This window comes from Cryptomeria japonica, chromosome 9 (assembly GCF_030272615.1).
Source record: "Cryptomeria japonica chromosome 9, Sugi_1.0, whole genome shotgun sequence".
Classification (NCBI taxonomy): domain Eukaryota; kingdom Viridiplantae; phylum Streptophyta; class Pinopsida; order Cupressales; family Cupressaceae; genus Cryptomeria; species Cryptomeria japonica.
In genome coordinates, this window is record NC_081413.1 from 529,172,889 (window position 1) to 529,194,897 (window position 22,009).

Sequence of the window (22,009 nt, forward strand, 5' to 3'; positions counted from 1 at the left end):
AAATAAATTGAATTTTACTCAAGAAAATCTTTTCTCCCAATCCAGCACCAAGCACACCATCACAAAGGAATAAACCATCACAACGCCAATTCCAATTGAACACAAGCATCTATCCAGCCCCTAGGATGCACCAATGCATAAGTGACAGTGTAGGAGGATAACTTACACATTGGGGCATCCTAGTGGCTAGAAAGCCATTTCCCAATTGAACAAGCCAATGCATGTGCTTCCTCAGTAATAAAAATCTCAAAATTGTTACTAAAAGTACAAAGCACATTTAAGTGGAGATGTCTATGGGACCAGCAGAACACACCCGCCCAATGTATAAATATAAAGTAGACTCACAATGGGCAGGTGCGTTTACAAGGCTTGCCAAATATTAAGTTTGTTAAATAAAAGCAGCAGAGCCCTTAGATCTGTCCTCCAACATATATGAATGTCAACATTTTTAAAATAATGATGAAACACAAAACGATCGACAGCATTTACAAGGCAGACTTTGAAGTGAAACCCTCATCATTATGTGTCGCTTATCCTCAATAGTATCACCTCAAAGATATGCCCTTAACAATAAGAAAGGTGGTAGAAGAAATGGATATCCATTAAAATATCCCACAAAAATAAGATGCACTACAAAATTGAATTTTGCCCATATGGAGCTAAGGGAGCTACTATTATTTGTACACATTTAACGAACATGCTTGTCCCCACCACAAAAAAGAGTTGCCTTTGAACTGGATAAACACCCTCATTGGTTACAGAAATGGATACCCATTGAAATATTCCACAAAATAAAATATCTATATGTTTATATAGAAATCCATCACAATTGTATCTGGCACGCGGTGAGCTACTTGTGTTTGTACAATTTAATCTTACAATAAGAAGTAAGATACCTTTGTTATGACTTATGAGCCACTATATAAGAATCAAAAGCCCAAGTCTCGATAAAATCTAATCTTTAATGGATAGATACCAATTCATACAAATACATATAAAACACAATTCAAGAATAAATGTAGAACTTCTTGTTTTGGTAAGCATCGTGAAATAACCATTTAAGATTACATTATAAAAACACAATTTAAAGCCATGTCTTTCTTAACTCCGTAAACGGCATTTCACCTTTTGGCATTAAATCGTTAATAAAAGGTGAAATTAACGATTTGTATGAAGAGTCAAAAGCCCAAGTCCAGGTGAGTTCTAAATCTTTATTGGATAAATACCAATTTATACGAGGTAACAGAATCATTTGAGAATAAATAATAGCAACTCCCTGACACAGGTATATAACCTTCACTAAAAAACACAATTTGATGCCATGTCTTTATTAACTCCTTAGAAGGTATTTCATCTTTTGACATGAACCCCTGAATAGAGTAACGCGTGTAAGAAGCAAAGTACCTTAGTATAGCCAAAGTCCAAATAAGTTTGTAATCTTTGTTGGGTGTATACCAATTCATACAAATAGTAATACATATAATAAAACATGTTCCAGGAATTTAACACTTGTAGAAACTTCAGCAAGCTTTGTAAAAGAATCATTTAAGATTACATAATAGGAACTCCCTAATACATAGGTGTAGTACCAACCTCAAACTAGAAAACACAATTTGATGTCAAGTCATGATTAACTCCTAAAAAGGCATTGTCTATAGGCTGACGTTTCAAAACACAAAATCCATATATTTCTTTATCCAATCAAAAAAATGACAGACCCACAAGATCGCCAGAGAAACAAGAGAACCTCAAACATTCCTGATCGTGGGCAAACTTAACTGCTTGTAGTGTTTGAAAACACAAATACCTGCAGCCATGATTTTTCCATGGCATTCAAGATGCTTCTTTGCATGCTTCTCACAAATTTTGTCAACCTCAACCTTTGTGGCTTACACCATTATATTTTGCAACCAATTAAGCAAATTCATGAATGGAAGTAGTACCCCAAAATAATACCCACGAGCCCAATAAAGCAAACAAATAAAAATGAGAAACCCAATCTAGCTCTTCCATGATCGCTCTTCTTTATAAGTGCCTGCAAATAAACAAAAAAAAGGAAATTATATAAAATACACAAAAACAACATGCTGCATAAATAAACCAATTTTCCTATTCTAGAAAACAAACAAAATCCTTGAAAATTGGGAGATCAAGATTAACAACATCAAAATCATTCAACCAAAATTGACTCCATGCCCCACAAAAAACATTTTGCAGAAAAATTGGATTTTTATCTACAGCAATTCAAATTTTAAATTCAATCATTTTGAATATTAATCATCTTCTAACACCTAAACTTCTTATACTCACCATATGATGTAAATGCTGTATGAGCCCATTCCCATCCATTATCTAGAACTAATTTACTTAAATTAAATTGCACTGCACTGCATAATATACTCCTAAAGCAAATATCAAATATGCATATAGCAGCACTTATTAGGAAAATGCAAATATGGGAAAGCAAATAACATACCTCCTGATTTAACATGTCAAGTTTGTCTACTTGATCTGAATAACTAGAGGCCAATGCCTATGCAATTACCCCTGGATTAGCATGTCAAGTTTGTCTACTCGATCCAAATAACTAGAAGCCCTTGTCAATGCCTATGTCTCCTCTCATTAACCACTTTTTATCTCATTTGTATACAATAATCAGATATTTTTCTATTGGTGTTTCTTAGCACTGACATACAAGTGTCCTCGTTTAGGCTTGTGGAGTTTCTTATTGTTCACTTATGTACCTGTTGTATTATCTCACATGATATCATGGAGTTTGGAGACAACAGAAACTTATGTACCTGTTGTATTATGATTTTTTCTTTGTGATGCAAAAAACTCTTTACACAATCTAATCCAGAAACATCTGCATTAATTCTTTATGGATTGTGGAAACTTGATATCATTAACAGAAACTTGTTCAAATAGAATTACTTGTAAAGCTCTCCCACTAAAAGATTTTGCCTGTATAGGATACAGTAGGGTTTCTAAAGGAACCTCTGTGCAAGTGTGGCATATCTTAGATCTGATTGTATTTTAGAATTCTTTGTGGAAAACTAGTTAAGGATTCTTGTCTGTTATCAACCCAGTGCACCCTTTATAGCATGTGCAAACACGCAACCTACTCAGTCGCATGTGGGATGTGAAGGTGACTAGCCCAGGGAAGTCATAGGGTCAATCCCTCACTTGGTCCTTGCTTACCTTCTGGTGTGTGCCGGTAGGGTCACAGCTATTTGTTGGTGAGGCAATAGTTTGCTAAGCACTTTACCAGTGGCAAAGGTTGTTCGTTTAAGCAACTGTTAGTAGTTGACTATTAAGGTGCCACACGGCAATCTTTGATTGATTCTATAGGATTGAATTAAAAATTTGCACATTCTCAAAATTGGATTGAGTTGACTGTCATTCATTTGACCAACTATTTGGCAGATTTTTGTGATTTCTCCAGTTTCATTTCCAATGTACTACTATGTGCCACATCAAACGAGCAGTCCAATGAGTGGATTGGGCTTTAGGAGTGACATCTAGCACAATCAAATGATATCTCACCAATTTAAAAATTTAAATTTTTCTGTTGAGGACCAAGAGGTCAAGGGAATCAGATCTCAGTAGCTAAACTTTTTAGTCATAAGAACATTTTTTGAGCTCTTTATAATGATACTATTTTTGTCAAATTTGCAGTCATTGTTGTGGTCTTAAGCTTCTTTAAAGGATCTTCCATGTTAATTAGAATGCAATAAGGAATATAAGATGGATCATTGAGGTCATCCTTAAAATATTACAGCCGCCATATAATGTAATTCTCTTTAGTTCTTCACTACTATATCCATTTTGAAGGAATGACTGTCTTTTGCAGGCTTGCAGTCCTTGTTGGTTGTGTAGGAACAAAATTTCACCAAGTTGGGCTCAGTTCCAGGCAATGGGTTCAAATGACCAAAGAAAGGGTGAAATAAAATTTCAAAAAACCAATACAAACATGTGCCAAGTAGATAATAATAATTGGAACAATAGGAGTTCTCAGGATGGTGATTGCAAGAGAGATAACAAACTCAACAAGAACAAGTATACATTATGCACTTGCCATGGTAAGCAGGGACATTTTGAGAATACTTGCTTCAAGAATATGAAACACCAGGGTAAGCACAACACAAACGTTCTTGTCACTCATGCTTCTCAAGTTTTTCATGCTCATACTTCCAGATGTGATTTCTTTAAAGACTCTAGATGTGAACAAGGATGGCAGTTTGTTCTTAAAAGCCTGGCAAATTGTATGATGATTGATTATTTGCCCAGGATGCTCCTGCATCAATGGAAGTGCTTGACTTTCATTGATTATTTCTCTAGAGATACTTGGGTTTGTAGTGTGAAAGCCAAGTCCCATATTTCAGCAAATTTCATTAAATGGAGAACAATGGTTAGGAAACAATGCAGCCATCCTGTAAAATTTTTGAGATCAGATCATTGAGGAGAGTATTGCACCAAGCATGGTATTGTTTGACACTGCACTGTTTCTTACACTCCCCAGCAGAATCATCCAGCAAAGCAAAAGAACAAACCGTTGGGTGAGATAGCACCGTTGTATATCCCAAGACAATAGTGTGCATTATAGATATTCAACTGAAGTAGCTTGTACTTTGTTGTACTTATTACATTATTTACAAGGTTCCTACAAAAGTTGTTCAAGATACCAGACCATTTAAGAAATGTTGCAGTAGGAAAACAACTATTGTACACTACAATTTGCACGTGTCACATGGGCCTACATTTTAGATGTGACACGAAAGAAGCTTGACCTATTATGAGGGGCTATTTGGAGGAGGCCAAAGGCTATCAATTGTGGAAATATGCTAAGGGCATCATCATTTGGATAAATGAAATATTCAATGAAGTGAATCTATCTAAAGATATGCTGACATGCATCATTAAACGTACAAACCAAATTGTTTACGTGGTTGAAGATGTTACACCTAGTTCCAATTTTGGCTGGTCCTTTAGTTGTACTTTTGAGGATCCTTCAAAACATGATGAAGTTGTTTGGAGTGATGCTGCATTAATTGAGTATTCTACTATTCAGATAAAAGATTTGGACATTGTGATTGAACCTACTGTGGAAGATTAGATCGATCCAAAACATGGAGAAACCTACTTCAAGTGTGGGGCAATGGGGAAGGGTGATAGTTGTTCCAAGGACCCAAGGAAGATTAGTGAGGATGTGACAACACCAAGAAGGAACAATATCCAAAAGCAGCAGGCCTATTATGCTCCTGTGACTGGAGCATTGAACACACATGTAAGAGCTTGGATATGGCACAGAAGATGCTTGATTTTAGATTTGTGAGTGAATCATAAGATTGCAGACATCTTTGCTTATCCCATTGTGAAGGCAAAATTCACAAAAATAAAGGAGCTGCTTGTGCAATTGAGAGCTGTCAGTCTTGGGGTTCTTCTAAAGCAACTGATGCTGAAATACCTGAAATTGGGATTTCTTGATAAAATGATAGAGCAAATATTTGTGCGTCCTGTGCTAAGGGTTTAAAAGAATGAATTCTTGCAAATTTTTCCCAAGAAGGTAAAGAGTATACAGTCTAAAAATCTTCAAACCAAATGCACTCTATAGATTCCAAGAACATGCTCCAAGTATCAAACAAAAAGCAAAATGTGAACATGCAAACAACCAGCAATCACATGATAGTTTCATTAGACACACAGCCAACCATACAAATAAAACTTGCAAACCTACCTTTGAAGTGAGCTAGAAGTTACCCTCCAAACTTTTTGTTTAGTGAAAATAACATGAATTCGACACTCCAAATATTAACTTACTCCAAAAGCATGCAGTCAACAATCTAGCTGGAAACTATTTCATCTGATTCTCGCTATGACTATAATATGGTTGGCACAATCTTGAGCACAACAGTAAAGAAAAAGTGTATTGATAACCATAACAAAAATAAATATGTTATGAACTGTAAAAAAATTGTAGAGACATTCCTTGAGGTACAAACAAATCAACATTGCCACACAGTCCCAGACATGATAAATTTCTTGAAGCACTATATTGTGTCTCTAGATTTGAAATAAAATAAGAATGTAAAAGAAGAGATTCCCAAATATTTCTTATATCATTCTTTAATCAACCTATTTTTCTGAACGTACCAATTCCTGTTCCAATTTCTGCTTTTGCAAAAAAGCAGTAGATTTCTCTTCTGTTAATTTTGAGATTTCAGCCTGAGCCTGCACAAGCACCAAAGCATTCTGTAATCTTCAAGGATCTAAAAAGCAATTAATACGTGTGAAAAATATGATGTCTTTACAGGAATAATCAAGGAAATAAATTCACTGCTAATATTCCATGAGAGGTAAAAATGTTTAAAGTGCAACTGTGTAATAGCTAACTTTTCACAAGCTTTGTAAAGAATGAGTGTCTTTATTTCCATGGACTCAAACGGGTAATAAATTCCAAGAGCATTAAACTCTTGAGATCATCCTCTACAATTGCTAACCATGTTCTGAGAAAGTTGTGTCAATTTTTTATAATAAGATCAGTCACACCACAAGAATTCACCAATCAAAATATAATGAAGAATTGAATGGCACCACCATGTGAAGGACAATTATGCAAACAAGTAGAAGCGTTGATGGATAAATTTAAGTATTAACATATTAAGACAAATAATATTGTTATTTGAATCGCCATGCAATGCTGTTGCACAAAATCAGAAGTCTTCATAACGTATTTAAATTTTAAGTCTATTAGGTATATTCACACCGTTGATCACTTATTTCCAAGGTTACCGGGAAACGGGGGTACTTGGAGACGCTGGAGACTGGTACCGGTACTGGTACGCTTAATTTTCAAAAATAGGAGATGGGGTACTTCAATTTTTTTTAATATAATTTAATAATTTCTAGAGAGTATTATGACATAGAACTTTGAAAAGAACAGTGGTAAAGTTAAAGTTTAACGTTAAATTTAAAATTGAACAAAAATTGAAATTAAAATTGCTTATAATATTAAATCTAAGTGGCCTGTGCATCAGGAAGTTTCCGGAGACATTTCCGGTACCGGAGACGCGTCTCCGTCTCCAGTACGCATCTCAGGAGGTAGGAGACGGGTCCCCAGGTAACGTAGCTTATTTCTGATGATTTTGACCATAGAGTTGAATGCATGGACAATGCTGTTGGCGATCCTCACAATTAGAATAAAATAGGCCAGGACCACATCCCAAAATGGAAAATTCAAACTGCCACAACGTTTGAGTACATAATATTGTGTGGGGATAATATAAACACAACCAACTTGTTTATCAGAAAAGTTGTATCCTTTATAAATGCATAAAATAATATCTACAAATGAAGCACAATCCACTAAAATTAATAACAAAATATATTTTCCTTTAGAAGCTTGACATGAGTATTTAACTTTTTCAGGAAGCATAAAAATCCAATGTGATTTTTTGCATGGAATAGAAAAAATCCCATAACTTCGATTCCATCCAGAACTATTTTTGTTCCAACTCAGACTACAGATTGGAGTTTGACTTATTTCCTTATACAACATCACAAACGTATCCCATGTTTGGGTGCAGACAACCTCCAACATTATTTCTTCCCTCATTTTTGGGCTCTCTCAAACTACTGGACAATCTTAATACTAACCTTGCTTCTTAGATCCTATTAGATATGAGTTAAAACTTAAAACATTAGAATATTTGGGAAACATAGCTGTATGACTTTTGCTAAATAATAAGCAGATTGTTATGCCTAACAGCCTTTTCAGAACTTTATCATAAAATGAAATCATATGGCTTGTTTTCCACACAATAATATGGCATCCAAGCCAGGAAATTTTCTGTGTCTTGCAAACCCAAGGAAAATGATAGGGTAGAGCACCAGGATTGCACGATTGCTTACGTGTAGACAAAGAAGTTTAATTGAATAAGTGGTTGAGTCAAGGAGTGGTGTATAGACATTGTAGATCATGGGATAAACATTGATTAAAGAAAAGAGATCTGAATATGAATATTAGTGAGTTGCAATTTACTTTTCCTTGTAACACAATAGTTGCTAAATCTTTGAATCATTATATAATCTTTGCTGCTGATATTAGTATAGCTTCACTTCTCTACATTTGCAGTTTCTGTATTAGAATTTTCAGTTGCAGGGCTTGTCAACAATAAGCAAAACAAAGATTGAAATAAAATCTCAACCAAAGCATGGCTTGTTAGAAACAGCTCACACTGTCTCAACCGTTAATTATATAGATGAAAAGAGAATCTCACTTTTGCATATGCAAGTAGCAAGTAGCTTTGTTTACTGAAATGTGAGTGGCAAAGAGGCCACACATAGGGTTTGCAACATGCAAGGCAAGTGCATGGCCAGAGCGTGTATAACAGCCAGGATGTTTGAAAAAGCTTTGCTGTAATTCATTCTCCTAAAATAATCACATTGATCTTTTAAATGGTTTGAACTTATGATTTGTAATACATAGCAGGAGTAGGGTATGCATTGATCATTTTTATAATTGAATTCTGACTTGAAATATATTTCAAGTGTAAGTCAGAGTGTGTAATTGTAATTATGTAAATCCAGTTAAAACTGCATTCAATTAAGGCTGATGGGTATTTAAAGGGAGTAGCTGGGTCCTAAGGTAACCTATTTTTGTAGTTGATAATGGCCAGCATACAACCCTGACTTTTGAGCATGTTTCAGAAGTTGACTGAGAAAAATACAGATTTTGGAGTCCTTAAAATTCAACCACGTATTATCGATAAGAGTTGACCGGATAGTGATCCCAAAAACTTGATGGGAAGCATTGAGAAACTCTGGTGCTTTTCAAGATGTCAGTTACAGACACATTAATACCAGAGGTCCAAAATGCAACAAGTGCATCAACATTATGGAAGAATCGTGAAAACATATACCAAACATCAAAAGCTGAACAGACCTTATATCTAAATAATGTCTTGTTTTCATCTAATTTACTGGAAGGAGGATCAATCTTTGAATACTTATTACATTGAATAATCTTAGCAATTAATTGTTTACTATCAAAGACCCAGTAGCTGATGAAGATAAGGTAACTTTGATCCTATGAAGCTTGCCTTCATCCTATGATCCTTTTCCCTGAATCCTTCCATCTGGTTGCAGTGACTATAGTGCTTGACTTCAGTAAGTTATTGACACTTCTCTTGCAAAAGTGGCAGAAGCCAAATCAGGTGGATGCATCAACCTTGGAAATTACAGAGAGTGCATCCAGTGCAAGGATAAAAGGTAAAGAAAAGGCACAATACTAGCAATTCATCAAATGACTCCTCAAATGGCAGTAGGCGGTTATATATCTCAGAGATTAAAATAGACATATTTTGTTGTAATGAACCTAGACATCTTAGGAGAAATTGCCAAAAAAGAAAGAGTCAGAAGCCAAATCAGGTGGATGCATCAACCTTGGAAATTACAGAGAGTGCATCCAGTGCAAGAATAAAAGGTAAAGAAAGGCACAGTAATAGCAATTCATTGAATGACTCCTCAAATGGCAGTAGGCAGTTATATATCTGAGAGATTAAAATAGAAATATTTTGTTGTAATGAACCTAGACATCTTAGGAGAAATTGCCAAAACAGAAAGAGTAGCTTGCCACAACAATGGTGATCAAAGCAAGCAAATAGCATTGAGACTTGTGAACAACAGATGACAAAAGAGTTTGCATTTGTTTCGAGCCAAAAGCAATCAATTGTCCACGCCCTGGTAGTTTGACTCATGAGCATCCAGACACCATTCAAGTTGCAGAGACTAATATGTAATTTACTGAGAACAAAAGTAAAAGTGAATATGTTTCACTACATGGTGATTGGCATTGCTATTTTTGACAAATTTCAACTGTAACACTATTTTTTAACCAAAAACTAAGTATGCCAAAGCAAATATTTTAAGATCTCAATGTAATCCAACATTGGCACCCATGGGATTTCAGATAAACTTCTCAACTTCCAATTATAATTTGCCACCGTTCAATGCATACATGTATTGGTAATCGGTCGGTAGTTCAATTCATCTTAATACCACAAGACAAGAGTTATGTTTTGTGGTGAGTTGTCTTTTTTTATTCATATCTAAGTTAAACACTGGCAAGGTGCAAAAATGAGTTCTTAAATATATCAGTGTGAATACCTCTTTAATACTACTGATTAGTTAGTGAGGCCTGGAAGGTTAAGGAAGTTAATGACTAGTCCGTAAGGTCCTTGTTGGTGTGAGGAGATGTGAACAGATTGACTTGGTATGAGATAAACGTGGTGTAGTTAGATTAGTATCGTCCTTGCAGATTTGTGGTGGGAAGATTTTGGTGAAACAACAGCTAATCTTCAGAATCTCACCATCTGCATTTTGTCTTAGTCTTGTAGTGCATTAAGTTGTGACCACAATTAGAGTGTTTTAAGTGCTAATGTTATAGCTGATTAGAGGCAACAAAATGGAAAGCAAATGCATATTAGGATGTAGAAGCCAAACCATTGATGGAGATTGATGGAGGGTTCATCACATTCACATCATGATTTTATGCCTACGACTCTTGTAGAAGATGATATTTGTTCCTCAACAAGAAGTTGCAGCACTACCATCCAATTCAAGGACAACTACACAACCATTGTTCCTTAAACTGAAAGTGAAAGGTGGTGCTGCAACTTCTTGTTAAGGAACATTGAAATTGTAATTTGTAATTTTCATTAATATTTAACTCATTTTTGAGCTATGATGTGTGAACTCTAACTTTGATCTATATATGAAGGAAACATATAAAATGTACTCTAAATTCAGTAATATAAATGTTTTTCATAATATTTTTACAAATGTATGTCTTTTAATATTCGGAAAATTTGTCTAGTGTTTTCCCAAGTTTTGTATTGTTCAATTCTTTGAGAAAATATGAGACTGCTGAGTTTTTGTCAAGTCCATGTTTTTGAACTATGATTCACACACCTTCCTTATGCTGCAAAAGACGGACAACAAAATTGATTGGAGTTGTGTATGTAGAGACCAAAGAGATCCAAATGTTGATCACCATCCACCACATCACATGGCATATTTATTATTTCTATAATTCCCAATATTGGAGTCGTTAAAGATAACTTTAGTACTCTATTTTGAAAAATTGTGTTTTCTTCGTTCTTTTTAATTTTTTTACTTTTATTTTTCAATAGGTTGTTGGGACTTCAATTGCCTCCAAATCAGTTATTTTGAAAATACAAGAGGCACTTTTCTGACAAAGTAATTAGTCAACTTTAGTCTCTCTAGAGGCAACCAATAATGAGAGAGAATAATAGAGAACAGATGATCTTAGATGACACTTGATGGGATCATGTGAAATATCTTCTTAGTTTCACTAAGTCCATTTTGAGTGTGATCCATCATACTCACATAGATAAGCCATGTTTGTGAGAGAGATATGATGGTATCAATTCAATAATTGAGAAGATAAAAACTTTCATAAATGAAAAAGAGCAAAATAATGAAAAAAATTACTTCAAACTATTCTTGTTGAGTGATAAAACAAACGACCACCCCGCTACATCTTGGCTTCACATTGATTCTAAAGTATTACAGCACTAAGATCCTGTATTTGCCATGGAGGATTGCACCTTACAAAGACGTGGAAGTCAATGAAGAGTACACGATAATGTTTGCACCTTAAAAAATTAGTTTGTGCATTTTTTACACTCCAATCAATGATAAAAGTATTTCTGCTCTTCATGACATGTATTAGAAGGATGCTCACAATTGATGGTACTTACAGAGTCAAATTATTTCTATTATTTCTATTATTTTTTTACTTTTTATCTAAAACTCTCTAAATTTGAATTTCTTTTCATTTTCTAATAAATGTTTTCAAGTTTAAAGTTTCATTTATAATTTTATTATCTCTGAGCTATATAACTTTCCTCGACAGATTGTCAATTCATCTTCATCCGAGTGGAATTGGCATACATGATCTTTCATTCACTCAGTAAAGCAGAACCCAATGACATTAAAAAATAGAAAGGAGTTAGTTTATGTGCATCCCAACTTGAACCTTCTTTTAGAAGCATACTGACTTGGATGCTTCCACTACCCATCAATCTTCATTTTTTGAGGAGCCACAAGCCAACGCATTTTTAGTGCTAGTGCCAATGGCACTCCTTATGATCTCACTCCTTCTGGTCTTCTAACATACCTACATCATCTAATGTCAATGCTGATGATGATGACTATTATGAATATCCATATGACATTGATTGCTGATTTTATTATTTTAATATTGAACAATAAATATCCATCATGACATTCCAGTTTGAAAAATTAACATCAAAGCAATAATTTTCATTTTATGGTGGTTTTCTTTACTATATGCATTTTATTCGGTATTTTGAACTTAATTTCTGTTTTTCTATTTATTTTTTATATATATTTTTTGAACAGACAACCAAAATAACGCAACCCAAAAAAATTGTCATAACCCAAACCAGTACTCAGATAATTATAACCTCTAGAATCATTAATTGGACGAAGCATTGCATGATTTTGGCCTGAGGAGGTTTCATTTTATCAAAGGTCGTCAGAAGGAAGCAGCTAATTTAAGTGAGAAAGAAGAGTTGCAACACAACTCATAGGCTTGTTCATCTCAAGAGCAGACATTACCATTTTTATTTAAACTTCAAAAATGTATCAAGACCTAAAGGTAATCTTAAGAACAGAGAGATATTATTTACGAAGCTAGGGCACTTTTTATTTTAATTTCCTTGCTCCAATTGCCTCTAGAGAGCAATCGTGACTCTTCCATTTAATTTTTTTTATATTAGAGATAGAGCAAAAACATTACAGATATCTAACAAGAGTACCATGTTAGAGACATCATTTAACAGTGCAGATCAAAAAAAAATAAGACTACAGTAGCCACACAGGGCTCACGATACTCTTTCATTTAATTTCTATAATGAAACCTTCTTTTATTGTCAGGTTAATTTTTGTATATTTTCCCTTTGTACTCTGCTGTGTTTCTGAACGATACCACTGTCTTACAAATTAAACATGGTTTCTATTGTCTAATTAAGATTACCTTGCAAATTACAAGCTTTACAGTGACTAAATAGAAAACATATTGTGTGACCATAGGCTCAGGGGTTATATCAAAGGTGATGAGAAGTAACCGGTTAATCTAAATGAAAAAAAAAAATCAGCAAGATGTATATGCTAACAGTTATGTCCAAAAATGAAGGGAATAATTAAGCACTTAATACAATTAATGGTTTTATGGCAACATTGGACTGTTAGCACATAAGAATATCAGAACAAAACATATAGTTTACTATACAACGTCACCAGTCTTCATGAAGGGAAGCAAAAAATACCAAATGGAAATTGGTAGCTTTAAAATTTGGATAGACCTTTAACCCTTGGAGTTAGGTTTTTATGGGGGCAAATCACCTACTCAGTTCATTTGTAAGAGACAGATTTATTGGACCAAGTGCAGTACCCATAATTTATTGCAGCATCCTTGGCTCAGCTACAGTCCATAAATTCCCAAAACAATTAATCACATTATGTACCATCTGATTAATTACATATCAACAAAGATTCAATTTTGAGGATTTACAGTACAGCCTGAGTTGGCCTAGTGGTGGAGAACTTGTGCTCTTGAAAGAGAGGTCACAAGTTCAAATCCCACAAGGGGGTAAGGTATGTACACCTCATTGGCTTCGGCCCCTTACCGATCAAAAAAAAAAAAAAAAAATTTGAGGATTTACAAAATCTTAAGTTCTATTCTTTGTTTTCAAATATTACATATTTTATAAATATATTCAGATTCCAGTTTTAAATAGTAACTGTTAATCACTTATAAGAGCAGAATCCAGCAGTAGTTACCAGACATTAACACCTCATAAGCATGAATCCATTATCCTGCAACCATAAAACCTAGCTTCCTGTTAAGAACTTAGTAATCTAGAGTAATCTAGAGTCCTAGGCCAAGTGCAATAGTCACAATGTGCTGGAGTATCCTAGGCTTAGCTCACATCCATACCTTCTCATGAAATTTCTTTTCATATAATGTACTATCTGACTTATTCCATGCCTTCAAAGTTTTGATTTTGAAGATACTCACTTCCAAACATCATATATTTAGCAGCAGATTCCACAATTGTTTACCAGATACTATCTGCTCAGAAGCACACATCTTCATAAAAAATTAGCTTCCTGTTAAGAAGTTGGTCTTGATCTTGAAGTATACATTACTTACAATTAGCAACAAATTTGTCGATTGATGTTGATCTCCCACTATGTAATCAAGCTATTGAATACAAGAACAGGGAAAGGATCCAATAAATACAAGCATGAGATGGACCAATGATATGATCTCGTGTTTTGGGCTAGGTCCATCAATAGAGCACAAGTTATAAGCTAACCCTTACATTGTTACCCCAAACAAAGCCACAGTTAAAAAGTTGTTGGATCTCATGAAAAATCCCACTAGTCACTTTTCAAGCACATGAAAAACAATTTTACTACGTTTAACAGCTTCAATATTTGTAATAGCAATAGACAGATGTTCCCTTTTGATGGGGTAAAGAGAATAGGATATAGAAGACAATTAAGCATCTAGTCTCAACCTCATGAAGGCCATCTTAAGCTGAATTCTGATGAGGTAGCGGAGGTAACCCTAGCCCATCTGGCACAGGAGTAGTGTTTTGATCTGCAGAAGGCAAATTTGTAATGGGTGGCCCTTTCTTCCTTGGAGCTAAATAAAACAATGAAGTGGACGCTTTGGCTTTATTAGAGGAATTGAAATATCCAAGTTAGTTGGCTGTAACTTTTTACAAGTGGAATCAGATTCTGAAGTTATTATCAACAGGTGTACAAAAATGTCCATCGAGGATTGGAATCTTCACAACTACATAAATAATATCAATTGCAAAGCCAAGAGCTTTAAAGGTATTTCCCTTAACCATTGTTACAGGGAAATCAATCATGTAGCAAATAGCCTAGCTAACCATAATATAAAACAATGTCCCTTCTCAGCCAAAAAAACACAATGACAGTATGAACTGGCAGCTAGGGGTGATGCTTGCTCATGATTTATATGCTAACCCATCTCCTGTTCCAACCTTTTCTCCTTCATGGTTATTAATTGACTACCTGCTTAAAAGTTAAAGATCCTACTTCTGTGAAGGTCAAACACATTGCATTTGCCAATCAAATTCCACAAAGTTTATAGTTTCTATATCCATGATTTTGCAAGTAATTTCTATTGTTTCCTTCACATGATTCTGATAAACAGCTGAACATCAATAAAACATTGAAACTTCGTAACAAGTCATCCCTTTCCATTTGAAACCTCTAATTCTACTCATATGAACTTGTTTTCCCCACCAAATGTTTCAGTTTCTTGGCCAAACATGCAGCAAGAATGCACAATGGGAATCCCCTGATATTTACCATTACTAGCTACAGAGTGGGCTCAGAAGTCAAAACACATCAATAGGTTTCCAGAATATGATGCCCATTAATTCCATAACAAAATTTACCTTAAACATTGCAAAATCATCCTTTTGAATTTCATTCACAATTAACAAACCCACATAACTACATGTAGGCCAATCTAGCATTTCAAAGTAGATTATTTCCATTTATGAAGTAATGATATTTGTGCACTCCCCTCTTTAAATATCAATTCTTTTTTAGATTTAGTCAGCATTGGTATTACTATTCATAACTAGCATGTCCAATAGTTCACTAATCAACATAAGTTGACTTCACTTATTGATATTTATTCTTAAAATTTATTAACCACCAACTAGTAGTATATATACTAAAGTCTAAAATATTCTGGACATTCTTATGTCTTCTGTGTGCTTTCTATCAAACCATGCTTTCAAGCTAAAGGTGACAAAACTAGAGTGATATCAAATTTTCAAAAATGAGTCGAAATTTTAAATAAACTAGCAGTTCAAGCTAAGCACAAATACAATCCAAAAGATATAAAGCCAAACCAATAAAAATTTAGTCGTATTAAAGAGAAAGCTCACCTCAGATAGCTTTGCTTTCAACTCATTGAGATCTTTTGGCGCCTATTCATGTCAAAAATAGAAATCAATGTCCATTTTCTCAATAATCAAACTCTCAATTAAATGCATCTTTTTCAGAAATCATAGAAAGGAATAAGATCATAAGCAACAAGCAATAAAAAGCCTCCATAGCATACTCAAAGAATGCCATCTAGAATTGAGACCATGATAATAACAATGAGTTGGCCTGCAAGTAGCACATTTGCTTACACTTACAGGATTAAATGAAGAGACGGCAGAAGCCCCGTAGTCTGTGCCTTCCTTTTGTGCTTGTCCCTCTTCTGATGATTCAAGGATAGTGGAAGGGAGTTGAGGTGGAGCTACATACAGCACCCTCAATTTGTTTTCCTCAATAACCCTACCAGGCTCTTTGTTGAACTGGAAAACATAGGTTATTGCTTTAATTTCTTTTTGACATAGGAGAACCTTCTATCCATAAGCATCCAGTTTTCAGAAATCAAATCTTAATAGGCACTCACCATATCAGAAGTGATATCCTTAAGAGTTGACCCAGAAGGTGCTATGACACTCTGCACAAGAAATTTGTCTTTGCATTGCATATCAGGTGGTGCTTCCTTCTGAGCTTGCATGGTTACTACACAGCAAACAAATCGCATTGTAGAGAATATAAGCAGAAGTACAATCAAGTTCACACTAAACAAGCTCAGAAAACTCTATATTGTATCATATCCAAGCAAGAGATAAATACTCCATGAGCCATTGGAAATATCAGGTCTCAAACCTGTCACATCGCATGCAGCCTTGGGTGGCACAACACCTGTATTAGGTCGTACACAATACTTCTTTGGAGATGTAGTTTTAACCTGTCAAAACAAGAACTTTTATATCATGCCTTTAACAACTAAACTCACCCTCCTAGCAGAAAATCTACAATTTGACTAACAAAGTACAACTCTAGGGGACTACCACACAAGGAGAACTAACTTTAACCACATTAATGGTCACATTTCATGTTAATAGCACATCCCTCTTGGGCACTAAGACTAATGTCATAAGTACAACTGAACTGGCCTCAAAAGAATTAAAATTAGAAAAATAAATATGCTTGCTTCCATTTAGTCACTTGACAAAACCAGATCATCAGAATGCCCGTTGGTCACCAACTAAGAAATTACAGGGAACATAAAAAATAAGTATAGGTACCTTAAACGCCACATAATTGTCTGTATTGTTGACCAATTGAAGGGAGCACGAACTCTGCTTCTTCAATTCAACTTACCAACCATTCCATACAAGAGAGACAGATGTCAATAATAAATAAAGGCATTGCATGCAGAATGATAGGCATGTTTATTTTATTTCATTTCTCATTAAATAATATGAAAAAATGATTGGCAAGAAGCCAACACAATGGTGAAGGGTAAATAAAAAAAATCATCTTGCAAAATGCATAAAATTAGTGCATTGTGCCAGAAGAACACCAAAAAATGACAACTGAATTTGAAATAAAACATGCCATAAATTTGTTGTAGGGCAAGTTGGCTAACATAGACCAATAGGTATACAAGTGATAAACATGCAGCACCACAAAATTATGAATAAATGCAAGGTTTCCTCTATTTGCATACTCACATCCCTTATACAATCAAAAACAATAAAGATGAATAATTGAGTTTAACATTACAGAAGGATATAAATATCATAAAAAAAAGTGCCCACTGAAAATAAGCTGCCATATTCAATAATGCTGAGAAGAGATTTACTCACAGGGAAACTTGAGCTCCCCAGGCTGAACGGTGACAAGTTCGTTGGTCATTGTTAATCTCTATCCAGACGGTCCAGGACTTTAAATTTGACTACCAATAATATAATAACAATGCAAGCTCAAGCCTCTAAGTTCCAGCTACAGCCCAGATGATGTTGAACAACACAAAATTTCATGGAGTAAGCACACATTTATTTAAATGCAGAAAATTAAGAACTTACAAAATACAATTATAATCTCAAGAACTAGAAATAAATCATCCTTGTGATTTGATAAATTGTGTCAATCTGACACTGTTTTCAACACATTGGAAAACAAGATACAATCATACTAAACAAGCCATTTTACCTGTCAACTAATAATGTTTGAACAGTAGATCCCAACAAGGCCTGTTCTGGCTGATAAGGAATGGAAAATATATTCTTTTACATGCACAGTGAGAAAACATGAGATCGTCAAATTTAAAATAATGTAGGGCAGAAAATAAACAAAACATAAATTTGTATGCAAAAAGCAGTAATTTTTCAAACAAAAACAATCTAGATGCAAGTGATTAAGTTCAAAGTCTGTGCAACAACAGAACCAAATTTAAGACCAAAATGCACAAGTATATCACGTCATTTTTTACTACCTATGAAACATTTATGTATTGACATTTTAACCAATAATTGAGCCATGTATCTTGCATATCCCATGATTGTGGAACATTTTGACACCAGCAAATGAACTGTTAAATAGTCCCCATGCACAGGTAAAAAAGATTTCTAAACATTCTCCGATTTTTAACATGTAGATTAGAACAAAAAAATCTGAAGCAGAAAATTTTCAAAATGCTGAACCCAGAAATTATTAAAATTCAAATATTGTGTAATTGTTCAGTTGCTATGCAAACAAGATGGTTAACTTTGCATAGCTCCTAAACACAATAAAAGTAAAACCCTAAATCCACAAAGATAACAAGCCATTACTCTCAAAAAATTGCCAATCCACCTTATATACTGTAGTTGCCTAACAATATAGACACAGAACTAGAGGCCATATTGTACACAGATAAACAAAATTATTTCCAATACGAGTTGTAAATGGTCTGAATTTGATATCCACCAATAATTAAACATAGAGATAGGACAGAACCTTAAATTTGACACATAAAACTAGCAAAAGTTCTCCAAATGATGAACAAGAAATTCTTTAAATTCATGGTTTGATTAATTATTCATGATGATAGTTTATACAATTAAAATGCTAAATCTGCAAGGATAACACGGCACTTTTCCCAAGTCGAAAGGGGTGAACTCAAGGGGTAAATCACCAGGGCTTTTAAAATAGAGACACTTGCTTAAATCCCTCTCAATAGTGGCAAATCTTTTGATAAATAATCTTACTTTGATTTCAACCTACAATTTAACAAATATACTAGACAAAAGTTCTCAAAATTCAAATATTGCGTGATTGATCAGTAGCTATGCAAACAAGATTTAAAGTTTAAATAACTCCTAAACAAAATAAAAACCCTTGATCTACAAAGATAACATGACATTCCTCCCAAAAATTTTGCCAGTGCAACTTATATTCTATGTGGTTGCCTAACAATTTAACAAAGAAAACTAGAGCCTATATTGTATATGATGAAGTGAAAACTACTTCCAATATTGAGTTGCAAATGGTCTCAATTAGACTTTTACTTATAACTAAACCTAGAGATGGGACAAAAACCTAAAATCTGAAGCAGAAGAGAGCAATTTTTTTCCAAATAATGAAACTAGAAATTTTTTTAATTCGAGACTAGAGTAATAGTTTCTGTACATAATAAAATTAGAACACTATATCTGCCTGGGGTAACACAGCACTTTCCCAATGTCAAATGAGGTGACCTCAAGTGGGAAATCATCAGGAAATTATTTTTATGGAGACAATTGTTTAAATCTCCAGAAAGCATGTTACATGCTTGTACATACGAATGTTACAGTTTAAAATGGGCAAGCTACAATATCCAAACCCAGGAGCGGAATACCTCAATCGACAAGGCCAGGTGCAAATCGTGGGAGAATTTAACAGAAGCAATTCGGCTTTATCGAGGCACCTAAGCCGAAGAACACCCAGCGTGGTGAATTTACCAATCAGAAAAAGAAAGAAAAACATTGCCAGTTTTCCTGGAAATTGACGCACGCATCTTCTATATCCCCTCGTTAAATAACAACCGAAAACAAAAGGAACTAGAAACCCTTTTTTACATATAGAAAACAGGAATTTTTAAAATAATCTCGCTCTACAAGCTCTGAATTCGATTTTCACCAGCTATTTAACATATCCATTTGAGAAAGCCCTAAATTTGAAGCCGAAGCGAGCAAACTTGTCCAGAAAAACGAACTTGAAAATTCTTTCAATTCAAATAAGCAATTTGTGTAGCTACTGCATAAAATGAAAGCCCTAAATTCGAAAGATAAACCACAGCATTTTTCAAAAAAAAAAAAAAATTTAAGAAAGTTCTAACACAAACAGAACTAAAACCCACATTCCACATACCGAGCTGAAAAAAAGAAGTTCCAAAATTTGAGATTTACAATTTCTGAATTTGATTTTAATTTTTCACTTGAAATCTAAACGCGAAGAAGGCAAATGCCATTTTTTTCCCTAACAGTAAAGCACTGGCTGACAATTGCACAATCGACGAACAAATTCACAGGAATTTCGAAAACGCATAAAATGTATGATGAAAGATAGCTCTTAATTCTGTAGATCGAAAGCTTCGGCAGCTTGAAATTGTGGAAGGCATAAAATCCTAAAATCCGCAAACAATTAACAGCTACTTAATCAAATATTTAATGCTGGGGATGAAACACATACATATATTTGCGCCGGTAGCAAGTCCTGTCGTTCTGTTTCGGAAACCCTGCTAGAAAGAATTATCGAATTTTTAAATACAAAGAGAACAACGAAGAGAATAAAGTGATATTTTTATCTGCGTTTGAGGAGATTCAGACGGGAGTTTGTTTGGAAAATAAAGGTGACCGACGCGTGTCGGAGTTCTGTGAATGGTGAAGTCGGGTGCCACCGGCGGTTCCCAGTTTTATATTCGTTGCTTTTCTTGAGAATTAAGTTTTTGTGTAGAATTTGGTGGCTTTCATGAGTGCCTGGCGTGCAGAAGTACTTATTTTTTTCTTGCACTTGCTTTGCCTTGGTTTTCATGTTCATTGGGGATGAAGTAAAGGGTCCATTTATCCCTTTTGGTTGAGTGTAAAAAAATTCACCATTGATTCATTTTCTTTTAAATTTTTTTTAAATTAAGATGGAAGACCTTCAAATTAGAATTGTCGAATTTGTGGCTTACAATTCATGACAATTTATTGTTGTATATTCGAATTTATTGTTACTATATATTGTTCAAATAAGAATCAGCTTTCATCAATTTCGATGGTTTATAATTCATGATAATTTATTGCTATATATTTGAATTTATTGTTCAATTAAGAATCAGTTCTCATCAATTACGATGTGAAACGATGAGGTGGAAAAGACCTAAAGAAACAAGGAAAGAAAGGGTATGTATTTTTTGCAACATCACAACATTGGAGTCAGAATAACACTTGATTATGGAGTGTTATGTCTTCAAGGACATTAGAGACAAGCATGCTAATATAATGACGGTTGTTAATTGGCATAATTTATTAAGCAAGGAGATTATTGAGAAGATGGGGATGCTTATCATCTCCTTAAATAGGAAAAGGACTCCCACACGAGATAAGGTATGTATGTCTCATTTGTGAAACGCTTGGGTATCGATTGCTAACATCGTGGACTATAAAAAATCATTTCATTTCCTTCTCATAGACTATGTTTAATCATATGAATGTTAAAAGATTTATTTATCTATGTATTTAAAATTAATTAAGTTTTTTAACTATGACAATTTATCTTTACATATTTTAAAGTTTTAATTTTTTCTAATCGTTAAGAATGATATTAAATTTTAAGAATCAAAGAACATAGAATGGTATATTTTCTTAATATAAAGAAGTTTTGAAATATTTTCTATGGAAACACTTAAATAATGCTCATTCAAACCAATTTTGACTAAAAAAGACTTTAAATGGTGATTTTAAGACATACCTTTTTTCAAATAGAATATTTAAATAGTATTATTTTAAATCAACTCTACGTGGATTGAAAAGGACTTTAAATGGTGATATTTTAA

General features: G+C 34.2%; 1 protein-coding gene across 3 annotated transcripts; it reads right to left on the reverse strand.

The window, feature by feature from the left end:
• Nucleotides 1–1,387: 1,387 nt before the first annotated feature.
• On the reverse strand, nucleotides 1,388–20,899 carry LOC131077056 (vesicle-associated protein 1-2). Of its 3 annotated transcripts, none has more exons than XM_058014443.2 (10): nucleotides 20,662–20,898; nucleotides 18,163–18,236; nucleotides 17,817–17,952; nucleotides 17,253–17,323; nucleotides 16,831–16,912; nucleotides 16,568–16,683; nucleotides 16,305–16,466; nucleotides 16,050–16,091; nucleotides 6,154–6,231; nucleotides 1,388–2,035 (listed from the first exon to the last, which is right to left on the reverse strand). In XM_058014443.2, the coding sequence occupies exons 3-10, from the start codon at nucleotides 17,863–17,865 to the stop codon at nucleotides 1,925–1,927; spliced, it is 711 nt and encodes a 236-aa protein (XP_057870426.1). In that variant the 5' UTR covers nucleotides 17,866–17,952; nucleotides 18,163–18,236; nucleotides 20,662–20,898; the 3' UTR covers nucleotides 1,388–1,924. The 3 variants fall into 3 exon arrangements, with proteins under 3 accessions (XP_057870426.1, XP_057870428.1, XP_057870427.1); XM_058014445.1 differs by lacking the exon at nucleotides 20,662–20,898 and adding an exon at nucleotides 20,341–20,629; XM_058014444.2 differs by lacking the exon at nucleotides 18,163–18,236 and having other exon boundaries at nucleotides 20,662–20,899.
• Between the last annotated feature and the right edge of the window lie 1,110 nt (nucleotides 20,900–22,009).

Bases quoted from the DNA above. Each gene is read 5' to 3' on its own strand.
- LOC131077056 (XM_058014444.2), bottom strand. From the start codon at position 17,865: ATGACCAACGAACTTGTCACCGTTCAGCCTGGGGAGCTCAAGTTTCCC. The intron at 16,684-16,830 runs GTTTGAGACCTG...TTTGCTGTGTAG, and splicing joins GGCTGCATGCGATGTGACAG to TAACCATGCAAGCTCAGAAG. The intron at 16,092-16,304 runs GTAAGTGTAAGC...TGACATGAATAG, and splicing joins CCGTCTCTTCATTTAATCCT to GCGCCAAAAGATCTCAATGA.